Raw genomic sequence first — 21,070 nt, 5'->3', positions numbered from 1 at the left:
TCCATGTTGAGTTTAGATTTTTGTTCAGTATACAATTCAACTTGAGAATGTATTCTACCCTATTCGCATAGTTTAATTTTACACTAGGAAATATGAGAATACATGAATCACAACACCTTTCTTTGAGGGCCTAATTACACACTAAAGCAGTGGTTTGAAACTCCTGGTTTACAGGCTACGTCTGCAATTCACATTATGCTGACTTGCAAAGGATAGCCAACAACTGGAACTTTAAATCACCTGCAACCTGCGTTCAGAATGACTGCCAGCATAAGTAAAACTGTTTAGTGAGACGGCCTAAATCATAAACTGGAACAGCCACCTCAGTGATGGGTCAAAAGGTCCAACCAATAACAGATTGAATTAGTTTAGAAATGTTATGTTTGTGTGTCATAAGATTAATCAACAAACATGCAAAAACAGGTATTGAAACAAACAATTCTGAAATTCAACCTGCACTAGAGCATGCTGGGAAATGTGATAATGATGGGCATGGTTGAGTGGTTGAGCAAACATAAATTTATAATTTTACTCAACAAGCTTGTTCAAATTCAGCTCACTTCAAGGATAATTTGCTGAATCAATGTACAATTGTAAGGCAACCAGCTGCAACAGGATTGGGAGTTTGGGCATATAGTTGAACCAACATACAGTGCTGCCTTCCAAAGGCAAACATGAATTTGACATTTTAATCAAAAGTTTTTTTTAAATTCAACTCACTTCGAGTTTGTTGAGTGAACAAACTTTAAAGGGTGACTGCTCTTCCTGAGTTGGCCTCGTTTTAGATTTGGCTAATTAAGAAATGATAGCAGCCATGACTGAATTAAAACCTGGGACATGATTTGACGTGGATGCCTCTTGTGTGTGTTCACAGGTGGGAAAAGTTAGCTAAATGATTTAGCCAATTAGCTTCAGCCGGTTGGTATGCGACCATAGTGAAATTGGTTTAACTTTGGATAGCCCATCTCTGGGTATAGTTAGCGACGGTCAATAAATGACAATGTAAATGGGACAGCATTTTCATGTTGCACATATTTAGTTGTCTCATTAAATGCTTTCAATATTTGTTATTTAATTTCTACAATTTTGAATTTGGTTTGAAGTGTGTGTAAAGTCAGTAAAGTACTTTGAATAGAAATGTACATTCTAGGATCTTCATCTCATCCTTGTGTACATTCATCAGTCATATCTATTTCCGCAGTGTGACCATTCTAGAATCTAGAGGTAAATCTGCCACTGTCTGGAGGTCTGGAAGGCCATGGTGGGTTTGGGACAATGTGGCTCAGAGTCAGACTGGGAGACAGTGAGGTGTCCATGGCTAGCTGCTCCCTCCTCCTATCCATCGCAGCAAGGCCTGAGAGAGACAAGTCACCCCATTATACTGTACCTTGGGAAATAGACTTGCAACCAGGCTACAGAATATAGTAGTGTATCAAAGTTTCTGCAAATGATGTGCTTACCTTGCGGAGGCAGAGCGGGCAGGGGTCCATGGGCTGGGTGTCTGACTCCTCCAGGTGGTTGGAGCCCTGCATGACACACTGCAGCCACTGGCATTGCTTCACCCCAAAGATTTGCCCATCGCATGGGTGACCGTCTGGAGGCAAAGGTAGGAATAGACACAAAAGTGGAAGCAGCAAGTAGCCTAGCGGTTAGAGCATTGGGCCAGTAACCAAATGGTCACCAGTTCAAATCCAAAAGCTGACAAAGTGAAAAACCTGTCAATGCTCCAGGATATGTAATTGCGCCACCTCGAAGAAGTGGAGTGACATGAGAGAACTTAAGAAGGTTGAACACCAGGCAGGCTGTGGCATTCTGGATAAGCTGCAGGGTTTTGATGTTCCCACCTAATCAGGGACTTATTTTTACCTGGGACACCAGGTGGGTGCAATTTAGTATCAGGTAGAAAAGAAAACGAGCAGGACCTTGTAAGGTAAGAGTTGAATACACCTGTTGTAGCGCATTAACCAGCAAGAGCGACTCACTGCTTTGATGTTTGCAGAGAACGAAAGGATGTTGTCCAGGGTCATGCCAAGTTTCTTTGCACTCTGGAAGGGGGAAACCATGGATTTAGCGATGTTACCTCTTATGCCGGAGCTCCAAGGCACGCAAAGCAGTGTACTTAGAAGCGGTGTTCCGATGCCTGTATCACTTTATCAGAAGCACGTGATCAATGACATCCGGAGCTTTGTTTAGTCTAACAACCACCTGATTGGATTGGTATTGGTTTGGTAGAAGACAAAAAGACTATGCTGCGCACACGCTACGTGGTGGTAAGTCATCTATAATAATTTGGCTACTCTAAATTCTTTTGACCAGCAGCTGCCACTAGTGTACACTGTGTTGATTGATTAAAGCCTTGAGTAATGAACCTTTTCGACACACTTGGCTGGAAAACCTCAATGCTTCAGGAAGCTTTGTTTCCCCATCACTATGTGGAGTTATCAACCGTGGTGGAAAGGTCTTGGAGTGGGCAGGCCTTTCCCGGGAGGAAGAGCAGCTCCATTTTGTCGAGGTTGAGCTTAAGGTTGTGGGCTGACATCCAAGCTGAGATGTCTGCCAGGCACACAGAGATGTGTGTTGCCACCTGGGTGTATGAAGGGGGGAAGGAGTAGAGTAGGTGAGTGTCTTCCGCATAGCAATGATAGGAGAGGCCATGTGAGGATAAGACAAAGGTTAATTTATTTCAGTATATTTTGTACTCAAAGTGACCCTTTGGGGGCCATAGCACCTGGAAACATCCCCAAAGGGGAACCCTGGCCCATGCCCCTGGGTATGCCATGAGGTGGTTTCTCTCACCTGTGTGGATCTGTAGGTTGCGTGAACTGCAGTTGACCCTGAATGCACAGACCATGGCGGCAGTGGTCACCGGAGGCAATAGCTTAACCATCAGCCCAAAGAAGGCCTGGCAGTAGTCCTTCAGCCACTCCACGTACTGGCCTGTCTCTCCCTCCCCATAGGAACCTGTGAAATAACCCATAGATGGGTGAAATCAGCTGAATGGTACCACTCAATGTTTAACCTTGCATATCTTCTCCCACATAGCTCTGTAAAATGGGTTCAATGGAACATTCTGGTGTTTGCACTGTAGCCCTGAATGCTGTTTCTGTGGTGTTTGTGCCTGGCTCAGAATGAAAGTAAAACTAGGAGATCCACTGGCAGTGTATGCTCTATCCGGCCACTTACAGTAGCTGCTGTGTGTGGCTCAACAGTAGTGGTCAGCTCAATCACACACTAATTAGTTTGTTGTACATGGTGCGCCAGCTTATGGCATCTTGATTCACTGTTATTTTCAGAGGATCTTGCCACTGCAGGGATACTGTATCCCTGTACAATATTAGGCCATAGGGCTTGAGAGAGGACAAAGACAGAGAGAGATTGTGGACCCACCTACCGATGGTCTATGTGTAGATGGTACTGTGACCCTTTATGGGCGTGCTGCGGTAGGGGTTGCTATAGAAACTAGAAGTCCAGCGGCTCCTCTGTGTGCGAGGGGATCCAATCCGAGTCGGAGTACACAGTGATGAGCCGGAACCAGGACCCATCCCCCGGATGGAGACTCTCCTCTAGGAGCCTCCGCTCTTGTAGGCTGTACTTACAGTAGCGATCACTCAGGTCACAGTGCCTGGACACAAGGGCGGTGCGACGTGTCTCCGGGGGTGCTGCATCTGTGGAGCAGCCAGGTGGAGGTGAGGGGAGCACACAAGTGCGACGCAAGGTGAAGTTAGAGTAGGGTGAAGTTGCCCTAAAGGCCTAGACACTGTACCTCCCTCCTAATGGCATTGGTTAGGGTTTGAGAAGGATGTTTAATATTTGTACCTTAGAGCATCTTCCAGAGCCTTGTATGGCACAGCGACAAGTGAGACTAAGACTGCACAGGTAAGCCACCTTATATGTGGGGCTCAGACAACAGAAACTAAAGCCAACTGAAACATAACGTTCTGAGAACTAAGGGTTGGTAACAGGCTGCTTGGTTGGCTATTTGAGCCAGTAAAGGGGGCTATTCTTAGGAAACAAAATCACTTTTGCTTCCCTCCAGACCTGGGGGCATACACTTTCTAGTAGGCAATATCATCTGCTATTATCCTCAGTAATTGTCTATCAAAGCTGTCAGTCCCCAGTGGCTTGTCATTGTCTATAGACAAGGACAATTTTTTCACCTCTTCCATGCTCACTTTATGGAATTCAAAATTACAATCAAATTGTATTTGTCACATGCACCGAATACAACAGGTGTAGACGTTACAGTGAAATGCTTACTTACAAGCCCTTAACCAACAATGCAGTTTTAAGAAACATTTTGGGTACCGGTACAGAGTCGATGTGCAGGGGCACAGGTTAGTCGAGGTAATATGTACATGTAGGTAGAGGTAAAGTGACTATGCATAGATAATAAACAGAGTAACAGCAGCATAAAAATGGGGGTGGGGGGTAGAAGCTGTCAAGAAGCCTTTAGGACCTAGACTTGGTGCTTGCCATGCAGTAGCAGAGAGAACAGTCTATGACTAAGGTGGCTGGAGTCTTTGGCAATTTTTTTAGGGCCTTCCTCTGACACCGCCTGATGATGCAATCAGTCAGGATGCTCTCGATGGTGCAGCTGTTGAACTTTTTGAGGATCTGAGGACCAATGCCAAATCTTTTCTGTCTCCTGAGGGGAATGCGTAGTGACAATGTTTGTTGCTGGCATGTCATGCCTAAGTTTACTAATCTTGACAATGAGAATTTTTAAATTAAAGTAGTAGTTGGTAATATCAGTTGGTTTTGTGATGAATGAGCCATCTGATTCAATGAATGATGGAGCGGAGTTTGACTTTTTTCCAACAATGTCATTTAAGTTGCTCAAGTTGTTTGACTATCATTCTTTATGTAATTTATCCTTGTTTGTGTAGTTTCTTTTTATTCTGTTTAGTCACAGGATTTCTACATTTGAAATGTTTGCCAATCGGTTGTGCAGCCAGACTTATTTGTCATTTAATTTTGCCTCATACTTCTCAACTATACAATTTTTCAATTCCTCATCAATCCACAGGGATTTAACTGTTTTTAGTACTTTTCTTAATGAGTGCATGCTTATTAGTAACTGGAATAAGCTATTTCATAAATGTGTGAAGCGCAGTATCGGTTTGCTCCTCATTACACACCACGGACCAAGAAATATTCTTTACATCAACAACATAGGAAGAACTACAACACTTATTGTATGACCTTTTTAAGTGGACAAAGATTGATGCAGGGTCGCAATAAATGTGTTTGCATTATTCATGCATAAGGAAATTAATTTCCATTGGTCCTATCTATGCTTGGCGTTAGCCCAAAATAAGATAGCAGTGTTATTAAAAGGCTTATTGAAACATTCAATAAAATGTTTAGGGAAGTTATAAATCTCCAAATAACCTATAATACCTGTTCTCAGAGCGCTAATAAAACCTCCAAGGACAACTTTCAAGGAACCAGAGTAAAACGTTCCTGCAACTGAAAAAAATAAGTCCCAGACAAAATGTTCACTTCTGTTCTCAGAATGTTTGGTAAAACCTATATATTTTTAGTCAGGAAATGCATGACGTCGTTCCCACAACCAACGCGAAGCAAAAAACATACGTTCCCACAACTTCCAAGGAACCAAATGTGCTAGCTGGGAACGCCTCCTGACTTTTTTGTTTTTAAAGCTGCACTATGCAGAAATCATATAATTCAGATACGCAAAAATCGAATTATGGCCCCTATAATTCTAGAACTGGTGGAGGAATTAAAGTAACTTCTAAATGTCAACTTTTGCAACCACCAGTAACATAACACATACAACACAAAATGACACAGTCATTATTTTTCGTCGGTGACCCAGGTAGATAGAACAATGAGGGTTAGTTCTAAAAAATATATTTGGTATTACATGTGATTTGCAAAAGGTACTGTAGATTTTGCAGATGGCATTCGGTCGATTTCTGTTTCAAGTGGATCGAACGTCATCGAACGTCATGTAAATACTATCAGCTGGGTCTTTTTCCTAGCAGCAGCAGCTCACTCGCTAGCTTGGATTCCTGGTACTGTACTTCTTTCGGATCTGTCATTTCACCAAGACGGAATGATAGTCTTATTTGAGATCAGTCAAACTCAACACTCGAGTTAAATTGACGGTTTGAAGGAATCTCTCGTTTCGTTATAGTTTAGCCAGTTTTCTATGCTAGTTTGTTAGCAAAGTAGCGTAGGCTATACGTTAGCTAGCTAACAACGGTGAACGGTAGCCAACTCTGGCAGAGAGAGACTGGAAATAGACTTCATTGCATAAGGTTAATTGAGAGAGAAGCTAGTTTACTGACACAATTAGCATCCATATTCTGGGACAGTGAATGATCAATTCTCAACCAGTCAAGAGTTGTTACCTTTCTAACAGGGCAGGGAGGCTATTCAACAATATAACGTTAGCATTCAGATAGATCAGAATGCCCTGACTGAGCTTGTGCGGTAAGTTTGGGGAGAGCTGCTGTGCGTACGATAATAGATTTTCTTCCAGGGAGAGGAGTTGTTTTCATTCAGACGTGTCCAGGGCAGGGGCCTTAACGAACGTCTCTCTCACTAAAAAGAAGCCATAGACAATCGTCTCCCAAATGTTGACAGAAAACAGGTGAGTTTCTTTCTTAGAATAACGCCTTATTGAATTACTATCGAACTCAGTGACTGTTAGCCTACAAGAGAGACAAATACAGCTAACTGATCTCACCGTATCAGTTTAATATCTCACTTTGTGGTTTTCTTCCCTGTGTGTACTGATCAATAAGTTGTCATACCCATGGCTGATAATTTGAGCACGTCTGCTCCTGTAACTAGGCTGTGCCTGAGATCGCCTATTTCTCTATTTGGGGTACTTGGTGTTCTCTCACACATACACCTGCTCTCTCAAAATAGTCCTAATAATATATGCCATTTAGTAGACGCTTTTATCCAAAGGGACTTACAGTATACATTTGAAGTGTGGGTGGCCCAGTGGGAATCAAACCCATGGCCTTTTGTTGCAAGCACCGTGATCTTCCGACTGAGCCACACAGACCACAGACTTCCTCTCTTTCACTCTAAGATAATCACTCTCTCACTTTTTACTCCCTGGCCACTCTCTCACTGTGTACAGGAAGCGGCGGCGTGGTGGAGACAATGAGGGGGACCAGCTGAACCCCCAGGCCAAAAGGTCAGGAGGTGGGCAGGAGGGTCACGTCATGGTGTCCAAGCTGGGCCAAGACGTTTGGGACTCTGAGGTGACAGAACACACACACATACTTGTGATGGTTTGGGCAACAAGTATTTTCTGTAAGTCATACCTGTTCTTCTCTTTCTGTCCTCCAGTCGTCCAGCAGTGACAGCAGTAGTGGTATCAGTAGTCCTGAGAGGGCAACGGGAGGAGGTAGCACATACACGAAGAACCGCACATCCCAGGGTCTCCTCAGACCCTTGCCAGAAGACCCTTCCATTTCCTCGTTGAGTCTTTATGGCAACGACACCCCCTATGACCACATCAACAGTGTCCTGAGGGAGGCCCACTTCAGCAGTCTGCAAACCAGAGGTCAACCAGGATCTACGTGACATCACCGCACCCCAGACCCTTGTTACCCCACTGGAACAAGCCCCTGGGTAGGATCCAGGAAGAAGTTGCCCATAGGCTCAAATCTAGAATAAACTAACCCCAGATTTGTGTCCAGGAGCAACTTCATCCTACCTGGATTCAGGATGTGGCAAAATATCCTTTGGGCTCTGGACCCAATCCATACCATTGTCCCTGTGCTGTACACCTTGAAATGTGCCATACATAAAGCACACCTACATATCCAATGGCCCACCCACTGTGGTACTACTATATGCAGTATGTATGTACTCCAGCACTTTACTGAGGGGTCTACTATTCTGTGGTGGTCTCCTTACATGAGTGAGTTGTTGGACATTATCATCGCCACTGGTGCTATCTACTACAGACAGACATATGAGTGTCTACGTGCTTGCTGTAGCCTAATTAATAAAGTGAAGCACTTTATCCTGCCTGTTATATTTTATTGTCTAGGCCAGTACTCATCATGCTGTTTCTATGCATAGCTGAGTGTGAGTTGGTGTTGATTAGTCTCTGTGGTTACTTTCTATTTTTGATATATATATTTTTAACCTTTATTTAACTAGGCAAGTCAGTTAAGAACAAATTCTTATTTTCAATGACGGCCCAGGAACAGTGGGTTAACTGCCTTGTTCAGGGGCAGAATGACAAATTTGTCTTTCTTTCGATTACTAGCCCAACGCTCTAACCACTAGGCTACCCTGGCGCCCCAAATCATCACATTGGCCTTGAGGAAATCCAGAAAGAGAATTTCAAGCCACACTGCCAAGCTTCTTGTACTGATAAGGTGAGGTTCTTTGCAGAATAAAGGCTGAAGTTTGGGTTTGTCCTTGTGGACACGTCGGCAGGTTTCTGTGGAACTGGCATTTCCAGCAGCTGCAGTGACCATGAACTGCTCATCCTTCCACCACGAAAAAAGTAGAGGGAACCATGAGTACACTCACTTGCACAGAATACATTTCTCTATGACAATAACAGGCCATATTCTCCATTGTTCAGGGGAGTGAATTGAACATTACAGAATGTTCCAATGGAAATGGTATTTTTGTTTGTTTCTCTCTACCACATTGTTTAACGGAACACACACCACTCAATAGTATATGCCTCAGACCCAGGGGTGTGGGTCAGTCTGTGGGAAGGTCAGTGGGTTTACTGTAACGAGACAAAATCTACATTTTGCCATACCTCTGCTATTTTCCAGATACCATCACAAACATTGAGTTGCAGGGGCCTTTGAGTTTGTTTTCATACAGCCTCCAATAACCTTTTCTTTATCCTTCCCTGTGCTGGGATCATCTTGGCAATGCTTACCTTCATCACTGTTATAGCCAGTCACCCTAGGAAAGTAAACAACAAAACACAGGTGGGAGACTGACATCTCTGGTCATGTTGAAAAATGTTTGGCCCTGTTTGAAAACTTTGAAAAAAGCATACTTTCTTCCTCTCTTCAAGTAAAGTCACTGCTTGATTACTTAGGAGTCTGTTCTACACTATCCACAAGGGGGCAATCTATACCTAGACTTAAGGATGGCTGCAGTCAGCAGCCCTGTCAAGTGACAATTTCGCAGTGTATGTACTTGTTCAGTTTGAAATTGCTATGACACAATTGATTATGTTCCAAATGTCTGCGTACATTAACGCCACTTACTCCAGCATTAAAATGGAACTGCAGCCCCATCAGGACATCCCTGATATCAGTAGTGATCTGAACAGTTTAAGTGTGAAGTTTACATACACTTAGGTTGGAGTCATTGAAACTTGTTTTTCAACCTCAACAAATTTCTTGTTAACAAACTATAGTTTTGGCAAGTCGGTTAGGACATCTACTTTGTGCACGGCAAAAGTAATTTTTCCAATAATTATTTACAGACAGATTATTTCACTTATAACTCAGTTTCCAAACGCCTGAAGGTACCATATTCACCCGTACAAACAATAGTACACAAGTATAAACACCATGGGACCACGCAGCCGTCTTACCGCTCAGGAAGGAGATGCGTTCTGTCTCCTAAAGATGAACGTGCTTTGGTGCGAAAAGTGCAAATCAATCCCAGACAACAGCAAAGGACCTTGTGAAGATGCTGGAGGGAACAGGTACAAAAGTATCTAAATCCACAGTAAAACGAGTCCTATTTCGACATAACCTGAAAGGCCACTCAGCAAGGAAGAAGCCACTGCTCCAAAATCACCATAAAAAAAGCCAGACTACGGTTTGCAACTGCACATGGGGACAAAGATCGTACTTTCTGGAGAAATGTCCTCTGGTCTGATAAAACAGAAATAGAACTGTTTGGCCATAATGACCATCGCTATGTTTGGAGGAAAAGGGGGAGGCTTGCAAGCTGAAGAACACCATCCCAACCGTGAAGCACAGGGGTGGCAGCATCATGTTGTGGGGGTGCTTTGCTGCGGGAGGGACTGGTGTACTTCACAAAATAGATAGCATCATGAGGATATATTGAAGCAACATCTCAAGACATCAGTCAGGATGTTAAAGCTTGGTCGCAAATGGGTCTTCCAAATGGACAATGACCCAAGCATACTTCCAAAGTTGTGGCAAAATGGCTTCAAGACAACAAAGTCAAGGTATTGGAAGGGCCATCACAAAGCCCCGACCTCAATCCTATAGAACATTTGTGGGCAGAACTGAAAAAGCATGTGCGAGCAAGGAGGCCTACAAACCTGACTCAGTTACACCAGCTCTGTCAGGAGGAATGGGCTAAAATTCACCTAACTTATTGTGGGAAGCTTGTGGAAGGCTACCTGAAACGTTTGACCCAAGTTAAACAATTTAGAGGCAATGCTACCAAATACTAATTGAGTGTATGTAAACTTCTGACCCAGTGGGAATGTGATGAAAGCTGAAATAAATAATTCTCTCTACTATTATTCTGACATTTCACATTCTTAAAATAAAGTGGTGATTCTAACTGATCTAAAACGGAATTTTTACTAGGATTAAATGTCAGAAATTGTGAAAAACTGAGTTTAAATATATTTGGCTAAGATGTATGTAAACTTCCCACTTCAACTGTATGTGTCCAGGGCAGAGAAAGGAGAGGTCCAAACCCTTCTGTTGCAGCACAGGACTAGAGCTGACGCCTACTTGTACCGCAACTAGTCTTCATGTACACGCTTTTTATTTGGGCTTTGCTTGTCTGATTCAAGTCAAATATTGATATTGATATCATTTGTTAGAAATTGATAGTTCAGGATGAATAATGTAACATTGAACTATTGATTCATTCATTATAACTTGATACCACTGCAGTTTACATTTCCTCTGTTTGTGTGCATTTTACAATTTTACTATTTGCCTTAATGATCCCAAGACCCAGCCAGAAGTCTGACCCCTAAAACAAAGTATCCATCCAGGGTATTTTAGAGGATTGGATCCACCTATGATGATAGATGAGAGCTGCCAGTAACACTGTAGGGAACGGTCCTAATGGCTGTTACCTAAAGGCCCCACCAGCACAGCAGCCAGCCACCTCTCTGTCTGGGCTACAGAGCACCAGAGAGTAATTCATCAGTCGCATGACTAATGACCTCGAGCTGAAAGACATGGACTTGATTGAGATGTAACATTTTATTGCAGCATCTGAATTTGGGGTTGGGTGTGACTCACCAACACAATAACACAATAATAATGTTTTTATGGAGCAGGACATCTAAACAAATCAATTCTTTGTTAGCAATTTAACTTGTTATATTTACATGCTTATGTTCTCCAAAATGTATGTATTTGTTAGGCAATAGACCTCTGTGGCTGTTATTTCTTTGTATGTATCTTGTTACTTACAATTGTACTTGCTGCTCACGACTGTACCAAAACATATGCATTTGAATTGTATCTTACAATGCCATCAAGTAACTTGATTTGTACTTCAGTAATGCTACTTACCCTGACTTTGAATTCCAGACAGAAACTGGCCTTCAACGAAATAGTCTCTGGTAGAATAGAATAAAAAGTGAATGATTTTGTAATAAGTAATACATGACTGCATTGCATGAACATGTGGATACAGAGAAGACTGTGTGGACACTGACCCTGTCCCACTTCTATTCATAACCATATTCCATTTATTTTGCTGAAGAGTCAGGGAGATGTTTTCACATTAGTTTGTATGAGTCGGTAGGAGTTGGTGTGTAGGAGTGTACCTAAATGACTGTGATGTCACCGTTGATCTTTGAGCTGCTGTCATGTCTTAATTAAGCATTACTAATGCCACCTAGGCTTTGGTCACTTGTTGGTTAAGGCTACTGGTCTATGAAATGTAACTGCTATATAAACAGTAGACTGCTTTTCAATAGCGTTTTATTTTTCCTACATTTTTCACATTAATTTTCATTGGCAAAGCAAAGGTTAGGTTTGTAAAGCACATCTGGCACAAAATCCTTAAAAGAAGGCCACATGAAAAGTCAGCACTGTAATAGCTTTACACACATTACACACCGAACATTGTTTTCATGGAAAGAAACACTTGTACACATTAACATATTGTTCATATCATACATAAATTGTTCTTATCTACTTAAAAAATTACATGTACACATTTAACAGTAACAATGCTCCCATATAAATTAGTCTTTGTTTGTACTTAAACTATACACTGCACACATTGTAGACCTAAACAAACCAACATGTCCCAAACAACAATATGATAATTATGGAATAGTTTTGTGAGACAACAGCATATCCTGCTGCAGGCATTGAGGTGGACTTGGGGTTTTGAAAACAGTATGGGTAATAATGGAAAATAAAACCTTATTAACATTATAGTACAACAGACATGCCACAAGTACAAGAACACCAACTTCCACACATAACTATGAAATGTTTACCAGTACTAACTCAAAGATCATAGCTAGTCACTGATCATCTCTGCTATAGGTTGTACCATGGAAACCTGGCTTCCAAGTTTGATTTGATATTTGCCTAGATCTGCTTAGGCTGTCTCCGGTCAAGGTGGAGAGGCTATATTGACCTCTATCAGGAGACCAGGAGACTTAGGCTACTGTACTGTATGTGAGTCCTGGGACGGCTAATCTGTGCCTTACACCGCCCACGCCACACGCAAGCCTTAGCCAGCCTCACATGTCAAATCCAGTGTAATTAAGTCTGTGTCTGCCGGTGTGTAAGTCTGTATGTGAGTGTCAACACGTGTGTGAGTATAACTGTCTCGGTGTAGTAGAATCATCTCGAATTAGGTCAATCAAAGCCTTTCCTTACACGAACAGCCAAACAAAACATGACAAGCATTACACGTAACATGTACAGTATGCGTCAAATCAAGAACATGAATCTGAACAAGTCACAGACAGACTGAGACAACCATCCTAAGACTCAGTCTCAGACAGCCGGTCCTGGCATAGCTCTAGAGGCAGTTTGGCTGCTCCACCGCCAAACACCTCCACGTCACTGTCCAGCCAGGACACCACGTTCCCGGGGGTGTAGGAGGAGCAGTTGGCCATGGTGAGGATGTCGGATGGCTTCAGGACATTGTCCCAGATGTTAACCTGGCTCAGCTCACCCACAAAGGCCTGCGTGGCGTCAAAGCGCCCGCCCACTATGTCCTGTTGAGGCCATAAACGACAGGCCTCGTTAAAAACAACAATAATAACATCATCCTCCTATTTGCTGTGTACCACCAGGCTCAACCTGTCACACTCAAGGATGCTGTACTCTCTAGACAATGTTTTGCTTTCAAGTCACTGATGGTTAGAATTTTATTAGCGATTGGGCTATTCATATTTGGACTACACTCTACAGCACGGTTTCCCAATAGGTAGCCTATTGGTTACAGCACGGTAACTTTCTGAGTCCAAAAGCAAGCCGATATCTACCACTCAGATTTTTTTTTTAAACAGGACTTAAAATAATAAGCCTATGCAACATTAACATTAACATATTCAAAACAGTTCTGTAGCAATGATGTTTGTGCAGTAGGCTATAGGCCCAATTATTATCACTGCATATTGGCTATGCTTGAATTGCCCTGCCAATGTTGTTCTTCTCAGACCATTTTGAAATTATATTTCAACATGTTAGGTAAGTCAGATAATAGATCATTTGTCGTATTACTTGTGAGGCACAGCTGAGTGTACATCATCATTTGCTTTTTTAATTTTATTGGACTGATGGCCTGCATCTGATGGTCAGTCTGAGGGGAGGGAGCATCTGATGGTCAGTCTGAGGGGAGGGAGCATCTGATGGTCAGTCTGAGGGGAGAGAGCATCTGATGGTCAGTCTGAGGGGAGGGAGCATCTGATGGTCAGTCTGAGGGGAGAGAGCATCTGATGGTCAGTCTGAGGGGAGGGAGCATCTGATGGTCAGTCTGAGGGGGGAGAGCATCTGATGGTCAGTCTGAGGGGGGAGAGCATCTGATGGTCAGTCTGAGGGGAGAGAGCGTCTGATGGTCAGTCTGAGGGGAGAGAGCATCTGATGGTCAGTCTGAGGGGAGAGAGCATCTGATGGTCAGTCTGAGGGGAGAGAGCATCTGATGGTCAGTCTGAGGGGAGAGAGCATCTGATGGTCAGTCTGAGGAGGGAGCATCTGATGGTCAGTCTGAGGGGAGAGAGCATCTGATGGTCAGTCTGAGGGGAGAGAGCATCTGATGGTCAGTCTGAGGGAGAGAGCATCTGATGGTCAGTCTGAGGGGAGAGAGCATCTGATGGTCAGTCTGAGGGGAGAGAGCATCTGATGGTCAGTCTGAGGGGAGGGAGCATCTGATGGTCAGTCTGAGGGGAGGGAGCATCTGATGGTCAGTCTGAGGGGAGAGAGCATCTGATGGTCAGTCTGAGGGGAGAGAGCATCTGATGGTCAGTCTGAGGGGAGAGAGCATCTGATGGTCAGTCTGAGGGGAGGGAGCATCTGATGGTCAGTCTGAGGGGAGAGAGCATCTGATGGTCAGTCTGAGGGGAGGGAGCATCTGATGGTCAGTCTGAGGGGAGGGAGCAGTGGTGAGGCTGCCTCTCACCAGACTCACCGTCCCTCTGCTCTCCCTCCGCTGAGCAAAGGGGACACAGTCTTCCAGCTGATGGCGAAACACAAGTCGCACTGCATTATCTCTGCCTCATGCACCAATTCATGTTGTTACTTTTATAACCAGAAAAAGTGAAATATTCCTCAATTATGGCTTATAAAAGTGTTGAAAAAGTGTTGACAGTGCTGAATAACAACTTACACATGAACTTATAAAAAAAGCAGCTCTTTGCTGTATTCGTTGAGTCTCTCTCTGGTTTTAAACGTTTTGAAATCTCACAGTATTAACATTTCTGTGCACTCCAGGTTTCTTTTTACAACCTATGGCTCGAGGAAACTGTGCAGACACTTTGGTCTGAGCAATCTTATTGGCCAGCGGTAGACCTATAGGTGCACTTGTTTTGCTCTCTGAGCCTGCTGGGTATGCGGCGTTCTCAAATGAAATCGTATTTGTTACATGCGCCAAATACAACAGGTGTTGACCTTATCGTGAAATGCTTACTTACAAGCCCTTAACCAACAATGCCGTTCAAGAAATAGAATTAAGAAAATGTGAGTCAATGTGTGGGGGTACAGTTAGTTGAGGTGGGGTGGGGGGGGGGGGGGGGGGTCAATGTAAATAGTCCAGGTGGCCATTTGATTAATTGTTCAGCAGTCATATGGCTTGGGGGTAGAAGCTGTTAAGGAGCCTTTTGGTCCTAGACCTGGTGCTTCTGTACTGTTTGCAGTGCGATACAGAGTGCAGAATTCAATTGCAGCTTCTGTACAGACAATTACTTAGAAGAACATAAACAGTGATGTGTATGAACATGTTCTGAGGTGTAACTACACCAAATATACAAAAGTATGTGGAGTGAACAGTCTGACTTGGGTGACTGGAGTCTTCTACCTTCAGACTAAGGAAATGGTTCAAACTGGGAATACTTTGACTTCCCAGCGATAGGGCTGCTGAATCAAGTGCACCTAACACCAACAGTGCAACATATTTTTTTTGAAATAGAACGAAAGGCTTTATCATTGTCTTTTACAGAAATATTCGGTGATCGACTACGAATGCCTTGGAGATCGACCGGCTGGTACCCACTGCACTAGAACCTATAGCTCAGGACTCATGGTCATGGCTAAGCTACTGTACAATTAAAATCTGTGAAAACCTGAGGATGCAGTTTAGTAAACCAAGAGTAAAATAGGTACAAATATTTCACATACAAATAATATATACTACAGATAGGAGGCACTAGCCAGCAGATTCACCTGTTCCTGCCCCAGTATGATGGCTCCTCCAGGCTTGATGGGGTGCCAGGGGGCCAGGTTGTCCCCTGCCCCCAGCCTCTGACCATCCTGGTAGGCTTCCCACAGACCATCCCTGGTGGTCCAGGTGATACAGATGTGGTGCCACCTACCGTCACGCACCGACAGAGGCAGCTGAGCCACCTGGACAGGTAACAAAATAGCAGAGAAGTGTAAGGAAGGTAACGATGCTTACAAACAGAAAGAAGAAGTGCATATTAGAGGGAGAAAGGTTAGGGTTTGGTAAAGGTCGTATAAAACACCAGACACTGTTTTAGACCATGCATGCAAAAACTAAAAATCTGCAACCTCATTAAAGCCAGATCTAGTTTAAAAGTAAGAACTAAGACTCCTGTCAAGCAAGGTAAGCTCCCCCTCAAATATCAGCACTACTGATAAACACAGAGAGTTATTGAGTCTTTTAGAGTGCCCTTACCTTGTCATTGATGAGCAGTTCTATGGGGTTGTTGCCCCACTCGATGAGCACAATCTCATTGGCCTGTCCTGGCACCCCGTAGGAGAAGGGGGTGCCTATGCCAGGGCCGGCGCTGGACCGCAGCCACATGCAGAGCGTGAAGGCGTACATCTCAGGAAGGCTCTTGGTCATGCGGCCGTACAAGTAGTTAGTACGCAGGGGGAGGACCAACTTAAACTGCTCAGGGGACTTGAAACCACCGCCACCTACAGAGAAAGCAATGGGAGAGCTGTCTATGAAGTCAACTCTATACTGTATACGCAGTATGCATGTAGTAAGACAGTATAAGACAGGGTTTCCCAAACTCGGGCCTCGGGACCACAAGGGCTGCACATTTAGTTTTTTCCCCTAGCACTACAACTGATTCAACCTGTCAACTAGTCATCAAGCTTTGATCATTTAATTCAGCTGTGTAGTTTGGGCAAAAACCTAAACTTGCACCCCTTGGGGTCCCGAAGACTAAGTTTGGGAAATGCTGGTATAAGAGAACAAAATGATAAGCCAATGTTTGTCAGATTTGATCTAAAGCCTCAGTCTTCTACTACTTCTACTAGTAAGTGTGTGACAGTTAGAAAGCAGGTCAATTGAAAGTAGATTGAATGACTCGTTGAGTTTACAATATGTGAGTCTTCCTGTTTCTGCTGCATGTGTGTGTACTCCTGTCATCTGATTGTGTACACAGACGTTTGTGCGTTTTATTTTTACCCGGTAAGGTGACTGAAAACACATTCTCTTTTACAGCAACAACCTGGGGAATAGTTACATGGGAGAGGAGGGATGAATGAGCCAATTGGAAGCAGGGGATGATTCAGTGCCCATGATGGTCAGATGGGGAATTTAGCCAGGACACCGGGGTTAAGACCCCTACTCTTACAAAAAGTGCCATGGGATCATTAAGGATCCGCCCCTTTTTTTCAATTTTTGCCTGAAATGACATACCCAAATCTAACTGTCTGTATCTCAGGTCCTGAAGCAATGATATGCATGTTCTTGGTACCATTTGAAAGGAACCACTTTGAAATGTGTGGAAATGTGAAAGGAATGTTTGAGAATACAACATAATAGATCTGGTAAAAGATAATACAAAGAAGAAAAAAACAGTTTTTTTGCCTTTTTTTTGTAACATCATATTTGAAATGCAAGAGATAGGCCATAATGTATTATTCCAGCCCAGGTGCAATTTAGATTTTGGCCACTATATGGCAGCATTGCATGTAATACGTTTTAGACTGATCCAATGAACCATTGCATTTCTGTTCAACATTTTGTATCAAGACTGCCCAAATGTGCCTAATGTTTATTAATAACTTTTCATGTTCAAAATAGTGCACTCTCCTCAAACAGTAGCAATGGTATTATTTCACTGTAATAGCTACTGTAAATTGGACAGTGCAGTTAAATTAACATGAATTGAAGCTTTCTGCCAATATCAGATATGTCTATGTCCTGGGAAATGATCTTGTTACTTACAACCACTTGCTAATCACATTAGCATATGTTAGCTCAACCATCCCGTGGAAGGGACAGTGATCCCAAAGAAGATTAATGACCACATAGAGTCAGGATACCCATTTAACATCCCATCCAAAAGATGGCACCCTACTCAGGGCATTATCCCCTACCTGCCACCCAATACCATTTCCATCAGCATCTGGTCTCCCATCCAGGGACCAACCAGGACCAACCCTGCTTAGCTTCAGAGGCAAGCCATGCAGGGTGGTATGCTGCCAGGCATGTGTGAGTGGGTCTGTCATATATTTCCAGTTATTTACCTTTCTCCAGCTCATTAATCCTGGTCAGCAGGGAGTTGAGGGTGCTCTCAGTCTTCTGCCTGTGGGCTGCGGTCTCGTTGTAGAGCAGAGACTTCTCTTCCTCCAGGTTGTTGACCTTACTGAGAAGCTGTTTCTCCAGATCTCCCAGCCTGCTCTGCAGCAGGTCTCTGAGTTCGCTGGGGAACGACGTTCCCGATGTGTTGGCTCTCTGCTGCTGTTGCTGTGGGGGAAGATGAAGATGTCACAAAACAATTAAATAAGTGGAGGAAACACAAGTTGGTCAAAGACAATCAGTAGAGGTTTATGCAAAGAGCGTAATTTTCAAAGATCATTGGCTGAGTGGAAATCGAGTGCACTGTGTGTAGACCAGTATGTCATGTCTTCAGAAGGGCCACATGAACTGACAAGGGAAAACTGGAGGGGACATTGAGAGGAAACTTCTTCAAAGGGAATCTTTTTGGATCTACAGGCTCAACACACTCCTCTTGGCCTTAACGAGGAGTTAAACTTAAAACCGTTTTTATAGTTTCAAAATGTCCAAATTATTGTCTTTTTTTTCATCCTAATTGAATATTGTATGTTAAAATTGGGAACCTATGTTATATATTTTTTTACCTCCTGTTTCAGGAAGTGATGTCATTGAGTACTGCCCCTATATATAGGACATTCCACCCCAACCTGGGACATGGATGCCTGATGAAGACCTAATGTTCGAAACATTGTTATAAATAAATATCACCAGGGAGCTTGAGCAGCAGTGTGTTTTCCTTTCTATTTTCCATCTTTGTTTTTAGCTCATCAAACATGGGACCAACACTTTATATGTTGTGTTTACATATTTTGTTCACTGTAGTTGTTACTGTGCCATTAAGAGGATATACAACATTTGTTGATTAAGGTGACATAGGGAACTTAATCACTGGAGGGTAAATGAGATAGAAGGCTAATCCATTTAGGGTACGCCTCCACATGGTGCCAAAAATAGATGGATAGGCTACAGGTCAAAATAGGAGCAAAGTTAATGGCTACTCAACGCTGACCACGGGAACCGGTGTTCACTTTAGATTCAATGACTTAATAAGCAGACAATCAAGCAAGGGCCAACAATGTAAAACAAACATTAGGCCTATTTCAGATGTATTTAATTCACACCGATCATTTTCAGCATTCCCTTTCCGTTATTTAGGAACCAGAGTCATGTGGTTACTATCCACTCATGCGCCTTACCTCTAGGTTTTCTAGTCGGTCCTTCAGACTCTGCATGGTCTTCCCGAGGTTGTCGATTGTATCATTGGGATCTCTGGGTAAATCTCCCATTGTGTTCTGATTATCTTTGCTTTTACTCCAAGATCCACCGTTATCATACTTCCCTCCATCTGAGGCAGACTCACAAAGGGAGAGCTTTGCGGTCAGCTCGTTTATGGTCCCAAGTTGGTTGACTATATTCTCTTTCTGTTGGAGAATCGTTTCCCGGAGCTGCATGACTGTGTTCCTCAACTCTTCCTCCTGTGCCGCTGCGTTAGGTTCGGGACCTACGGGGACCAAACAAGTGTCGGCGCCGACGGGGATGACTCGGCATAGGAGCCGGGTTCCCGTGCCCGGGGTGTCATCCTGTCCACGTACAAGCTTCCCATAGCCCAGTCCCAGTGCGTAAAAACACAACAATCTCAAAAGAAATAACATACCTGCGGCAGTATTTTGGTCGTTAAGCTTTAGTGAAATAAGGTTATTGGGTAATCGCGGGGACACCTAACCGATGATTAAGCGTTTCAAATCCGGTGCGTAAAGCACACCGAGAAAGCGGTGTCTACTAGAATCTACTAGGAATACCATAGTCAATCTCGGATTAATCGATATATTTTGTTTCAAAACGTTCTCAATCCATACGACAGAAAATTCTGAAAAATAAAGTTTTAGGAAATGGTAAAACCACCTGAAGTCTGGGTATCCCTGGCTTTACGCACGTTAGTGCTGAAAGGACAGCGACCGTGTGTTAAGAAGAATACCTTCAGACGTATGGCGCGATTGGATTGGTTGTAGCATGTTGACGTAACTACAGTCCATAAAGGTAGGGTCTGTATGATGGACAGGTCATTTTTGAGTTGTGTATTTACCTGGTACTAGATTATCATTGACCAATCAATTGAAATAGATGAGCTAAACAATGTCCACTAGTCCAAAATTCTATATCCTTAGAAAAACAATAGTATTAAATAAATTAGGAAAAGGCTTCACACATATGGTTCAGTTCCATCAAACCTGTACTGGCAGGCTCTTTATCCAATAGCCTAATAACCCTGCGCTTAGACGGTTACTTCCTCCAGTTCCTGATTGGAGGAAAGTTTTTGACTTACATGCTGCTGGGGCCACGGGTGAAAGGATAGGTAGTTTGTTAAACAGACAGGCACAGCGAGAGGGTTATGAATAATCTTGATACCACCCATGGACAAATCGAGAACCGCCTGGTGTGATAAAACTAGACACTGCCGGAAAGATGATGGAAAGGAGGATAGGAAAGTCGATGGAATGATGGAAAATGAGGTGAGTAGAGTTGACAAGGGAACAGATGTCTAACCGGACTATATAAGGATATACACTGTTGCTCGTTTAGCATTGCCACCATCCACACTGATTATGTCAGCCTGCCTTAAGAACACTGGTGATCTACCAATGTTCATGACAAAGGATGTGCGGGTAATCCATTACATTTACGTCATTTAGCAAACACAATTACCCAGAGCGCCTGCATTGATTTGAATGTTTTTTTCGTACTGGTCCCCTGTGGGACTCGAACCCACAACCCTGGCGCCATGCTCTACCAACTGCGCTACACAGGACTACAATTAGCAGAATCACCTGCATCGTCTGACTGGGAAATCTGAAAGGCAATAGCACCTTAACAGCAAGAGAGGAGCACGGACAGGAAGACAGGAAGCTATGTACCACGGGTGGGATTGGCT

General features: G+C 43.4%; 2 protein-coding genes and 1 pseudogene across 3 annotated transcripts; 1 reads left to right on the top strand and 2 right to left on the bottom strand.

Moving 5' to 3' along the window:
• Positions 1-1,151: 1,151 nt before the first annotated feature.
• On the bottom strand, positions 1,152-4,689 carry LOC115144489 (archaemetzincin-2-like; annotated as a pseudogene).
• A 1,150-nt stretch (positions 4,690-5,839) lies between these two features.
• Positions 5,840-8,014, top strand: si:dkey-21c1.1 (uncharacterized protein LOC100150256 homolog). 2 transcript variants are annotated; one of them, XM_065002509.1, is made up of 4 exons: positions 5,840-6,038; positions 6,509-6,619; positions 7,121-7,244; positions 7,333-8,014. In XM_065002509.1, the coding sequence occupies exons 2-4, from the start codon at positions 6,603-6,605 to the stop codon at positions 7,567-7,569; spliced, it is 378 nt and encodes a 125-aa protein (XP_064858581.1). In that variant the 5' UTR covers positions 5,840-6,038; positions 6,509-6,602; the 3' UTR covers positions 7,570-8,014. The 2 variants fall into 2 exon arrangements, with proteins under 2 accessions (XP_064858581.1, XP_029541012.1); XM_029685152.2 differs by having other exon boundaries at positions 5,840-6,619.
• Positions 8,015-11,889: 3,875 nt separating this feature from the next.
• LOC115144249 (neuronal pentraxin-2-like) lies at positions 11,890-20,087 on the bottom strand. The gene is made up of 5 exons (XM_029685141.1): positions 19,338-20,087; positions 18,111-18,330; positions 16,300-16,544; positions 15,828-16,007; positions 11,890-13,165 (listed from the first exon to the last, which is right to left on the bottom strand). Exons 1-5 carry the CDS (start codon positions 19,791-19,793, stop codon positions 12,929-12,931), a joined length of 1,338 nt encoding a protein of 445 aa, XP_029541001.1. The 5' UTR covers positions 19,794-20,087; the 3' UTR covers positions 11,890-12,928.
• Between the last annotated feature and the right edge of the window lie 983 nt (positions 20,088-21,070).

Source organism: Oncorhynchus nerka, linkage group LG16 (assembly GCF_034236695.1).
Source record: "Oncorhynchus nerka isolate Pitt River linkage group LG16, Oner_Uvic_2.0, whole genome shotgun sequence".
Lineage (NCBI taxonomy): Eukaryota > Metazoa > Chordata > Actinopteri > Salmoniformes > Salmonidae > Oncorhynchus > Oncorhynchus nerka.
Note: the sequence above shows the minus strand (reverse complement) of the source record. Positions and strands in the feature narration are given on the sequence as shown.

Coding starts and splice junctions, on each gene's coding strand:
- si:dkey-21c1.1 (XM_065002509.1), top strand. Junction 7,245..7,332: donor AAGACGTTTGGGACTCTGAG/GTGACAGAACAC, acceptor TCTGTCCTCCAG/TCGTCCAGCAGTGACAGCAG.
- LOC115144249 (XM_029685141.1), bottom strand. CDS start 19,793: ATGTTATTTCTTTTGAGATTGTTGTGTTTTTACGCACTGGGACTGGGC. Junction 16,545..18,110: donor GATTAATGAGCTGGAGAAAG/GTAAATAACTGG, acceptor CTTTCTCTGTAG/GTGGCGGTGGTTTCAAGTCC. Junction 13,166..15,827: donor TCATACTGGGGCAGGAACAG/GTGAATCTGCTG, acceptor TGGCCTCAACAG/GACATAGTGGGCGGGCGCTT.